Source organism: Arvicola amphibius, chromosome 13 (genome assembly GCF_903992535.2).
Source record: "Arvicola amphibius chromosome 13, mArvAmp1.2, whole genome shotgun sequence".
NCBI classification, from domain to species: Eukaryota; Metazoa; Chordata; class Mammalia; order Rodentia; family Cricetidae; genus Arvicola; species Arvicola amphibius.
In genome coordinates, this window is record NC_052059.1 from 61,668,890 (window position 1) to 61,672,278 (window position 3,389).

Genomic DNA, 3,389 nt, shown 5'->3' on the forward strand with positions numbered 1-3,389 from the left:
TCTATGTTCCTCATTTGGTCATAAATTTGTGGGCTATTAACAAAATATTGTTGGAGAAGATCAGTCACTAAATTTTGTAAGACATCTTGGTAGAGATAAATCCTGTCAGAATTTTCCTGGAGATGTTTTCTGTGAGAGGTTCTCCACTTAGGGAAAGAACAGTATTTTCTTTGGAGCAAAGCCCGAGTTCTCTCTGGCAATGACTTCCATCCTATCCTTTCAGAGTAGTCACAAATTCCAAGTTTTCTAGGACTTTGATCTGAAATTTGTTACTGTTTTTCAGGAGCCTGGTTAAGCCCCTCTTAGAGAAGGCACACAGCCCTCCCTCACAGGTCTACTCCCCTCAGCCCTCCTACACCCTTGGTTTGTGTGCAGCTTCCCCTGAAGTCTCCCTCACTGTGTCACTCAGAGCACAGTAGTACAGAGCAGAGTCCCACAGCTGCACCGAGGATTTCTGCAAATGGAAGGAGCTGCTGCTCTTATGGAGAGTGGCGTGGAATCCTTGGTGCTCTGTCCTCTTGTTGTCTGTGGTGCTCCACAGGAGTCGCTGAGGGGCTTTGTTGAGATATTGCACGTACCACAAAGGGAAAGAATTTGAGTAAGTAGTCTGATAGGTGCAGTTCAGCATCACAGGTGACCCCTCTATGACAGTAACCAGGCCTTCTGTTTGGATCACTGAGTCTCCATTGCTCCTCCCTGAAAATAATAAATAAATAAGTAAATAAGAAGAAATCACTTTTTATGTAAGAAAGTAGGTAAAAGCTTCCATAGCTGTAAGAAAATGACATCATCAGGGCTTAGGGTAAATGTAACTTACTGAGCATTAACAGGAGCACCAGGACTGAGCAGGTGTCAGGAAGCATGTTCATAGACGTCAATGACACTTGGTTCTTGAGTTCACCAAACTCACAGGCAAGTCTCCTCAGGACCTCATTGAAACTCATAAACAAGGACTTCCTTCTGCACAGTGACAGTCTGTTTTGCAAAAGCACCACGTGGATGAGACATTAGCTCCACCTGAAGAGGCATCATCTGCTGATTTCTGTTCAAACCACACCACAGATGTCTGCACAACACATGGTGAATAAACTTGAAACCTCACCTAAAGGAGAGAGGTCTCAAGTTCCCAGTGGGTGCCTGAAATCACCAGTGCTACTGAACTATGTGTATCCTTCGGTATTTAGTGTGATGAATATACATAAAATAATATATACACACACACAAACATACAGATTTCTGATAAAATGTATCTACTTTTTCTCATTTTATTAGTTCTTATAGTATATTATGCAATTTAATTTTGATCATGCACACCTGCTCCCTTCAATCCTGCCAGACTCATCCAGTTTTCACTACAAACCCAGTTTCGTTCATCCATTTAAAAAATAAAATGCATCAAAGTTTGCATTACAGGATTGCTACCCGTATACTCTTGGAAGTGCGGTCTTCACTGAAGGGCTGTCTATGCACTAGGGGATTTACCTCTAGAGAAACCTGAGTCTCTCTCCCAGCAGCTAACAACTTCACAAAGCTTCTTAGCTAAAGGTGGGAATTAGCCTTTACTTCTTGATCAAATTTTGTCTGGCCTGGTCATTTGCAAAATGGATGTGTACTGTAAACCTCTGTGAGCAGCTGCCTGCTGTGTCCAGAAAACACTGTCTCCTTGGTCTCCTTGTCATCCCCCACCTATGGCTCTGACATTTTTTTCATCCCTTCTTCCTCAGTGACCTCTGACCTTGGGAGGAGGTTGTGTGATGGAGATCTGCCATCTGGGGCTGAGTTTGCTACAGCATCTTCTTCTCTGAAAAACAGTGAGTTCTGATTATCTGTGACAGTAGTTAAGTGCTACAACCAGGGAAAGGGAATGACAAAGCTGTGTTTCAAATTCTAAAATACTTTTTGAAAACAAAGAAGAAAATTGTCCAAAAGTTCTTCAGTTACTTGAATCTTTCTTATTTTGTGTTTTTAATGTCGACACTATAGTTGGCACTTGCCAACTAACTACTGGCATATTCTGCAATGGAATGCCTGTTAGGCAGGATGTGGACGGGGCTCCAGGCCCTGTGGCAGGATTAAGGAGAGGCTGCAGGTGCCTGGGGAGCAGTGTGCCCTTGCAGCACAGAAGTATGTGGCCGAGTCTCCAGGCTGGGCGTCTGTGATGTGCATGGAGAAGTGTTTGGCTTTCTTATCCAGTAAAACTATCAGTTCTTCATCATGCTTTCTTTCCATATTTGAATGAATGTCAACAATGAGCTTAGGATGCTCTCCAGGTCCTTGTTTATACCAAAGGAAGTTGTATGAGGTTTTGTCTACATATGTGCAGTTGATGGCAGTGCTGGCTCCCTCCTGGACTCTCAGGGTAGAAGGACGCTGTTCTACCTGCTCTCCTTGGCTCACCCCTATGCAGAAAGACAGAAATAATGGAGAAAGTTGGTCAGGTCATCACTTTGCCGAATTATCTCTTATTTTTTAATAGTAACAGAGAAAATCTGACTAAAATAGAGTTCCTCCTGGGTGTGTCAGAAATGCCTACAGATTATTCTTTGACTCTAAAGTCTTAACTCACCATGCCACTACAGCCACAGGAACATGAATAAAGAAGGAACATATTTCTTCATTATTATTTTATTCTTTATTCCAAATAAATTAAGGCCCAGTATAAATTGTGATGACTCGCTGGTCAGCTGCTGCTATCGGGATGTTGTTCTTTCTAAGGAACAATTCTACCTCTCGAGTCATCCACTCAGACACTGAGAAAAAGGCTGTGCTTCTGCCCTAAGCCTGCACAATCAGCATGCAAAGAAGTGAGTCCTGTGCATTCTCCCCAGTAGCTGAGGTCTACTACCTCCCCTTAACCAATGAGGCTCTGCTTAAGTGTTCTCTGACCTGTGAGGGACTCAGACACATAACACACGAATATGTCATATCAAGTGTGTTCTAGTGTTGAGAGATCAAGAATGGTATTTGTATACACTAGTGAGCCCGTTTCCTATCTTTAAATCTAACAAAGCTTATGTATAATGATATCAGAGGAGAAAGGTAAACACCAACTCAGTTATAAGTCCTTTGATTTATAGTAGTGATCTCCATACACAATACAGTGGTATGATAAAGACACAATTGATATTGGTGTGACCTACCACATTCTGAATGAATGTAGGGCATACTCCATGCAATGTACTTCATGCCTAATACTACTTCAGTGATCAAAAATATCATTGTCCAACTAAACATATGCAGAAATATAATGACTTCTAATGACTTAAGTAGTTATTCTCTTTTTTTCTAGTTCAGAGGATAAATAGGTATATAGATGATAGATAGATAAATAGATAGATAGTTATTTATAAATTATATATGATCTATAGAAAATTGGAGCAATTTCCAGT

The 3,389-nt window shown here is 41.4% G+C and overlaps 2 gene segments (V, D, J or C); both read right to left on the reverse strand.

The window, feature by feature from the left end:
- Nucleotides 1–352: 352 nt before the first annotated feature.
- On the reverse strand, nt 353–944 carry LOC119799860. The segment is given in 2 exon segments: nt 353–696; nt 818–944. Coding segments are annotated over 2 exon segments (471 nt in total).
- Nucleotides 945–2,031: 1,087 nt separating this feature from the next.
- Nucleotides 2,032–3,186, reverse strand: LOC121676972. The segment is given in 2 exon segments: nt 2,032–2,399; nt 3,141–3,186. Coding segments are annotated over 2 exon segments (414 nt in total).
- Between the last annotated feature and the right edge of the window lie 203 nt (nt 3,187–3,389).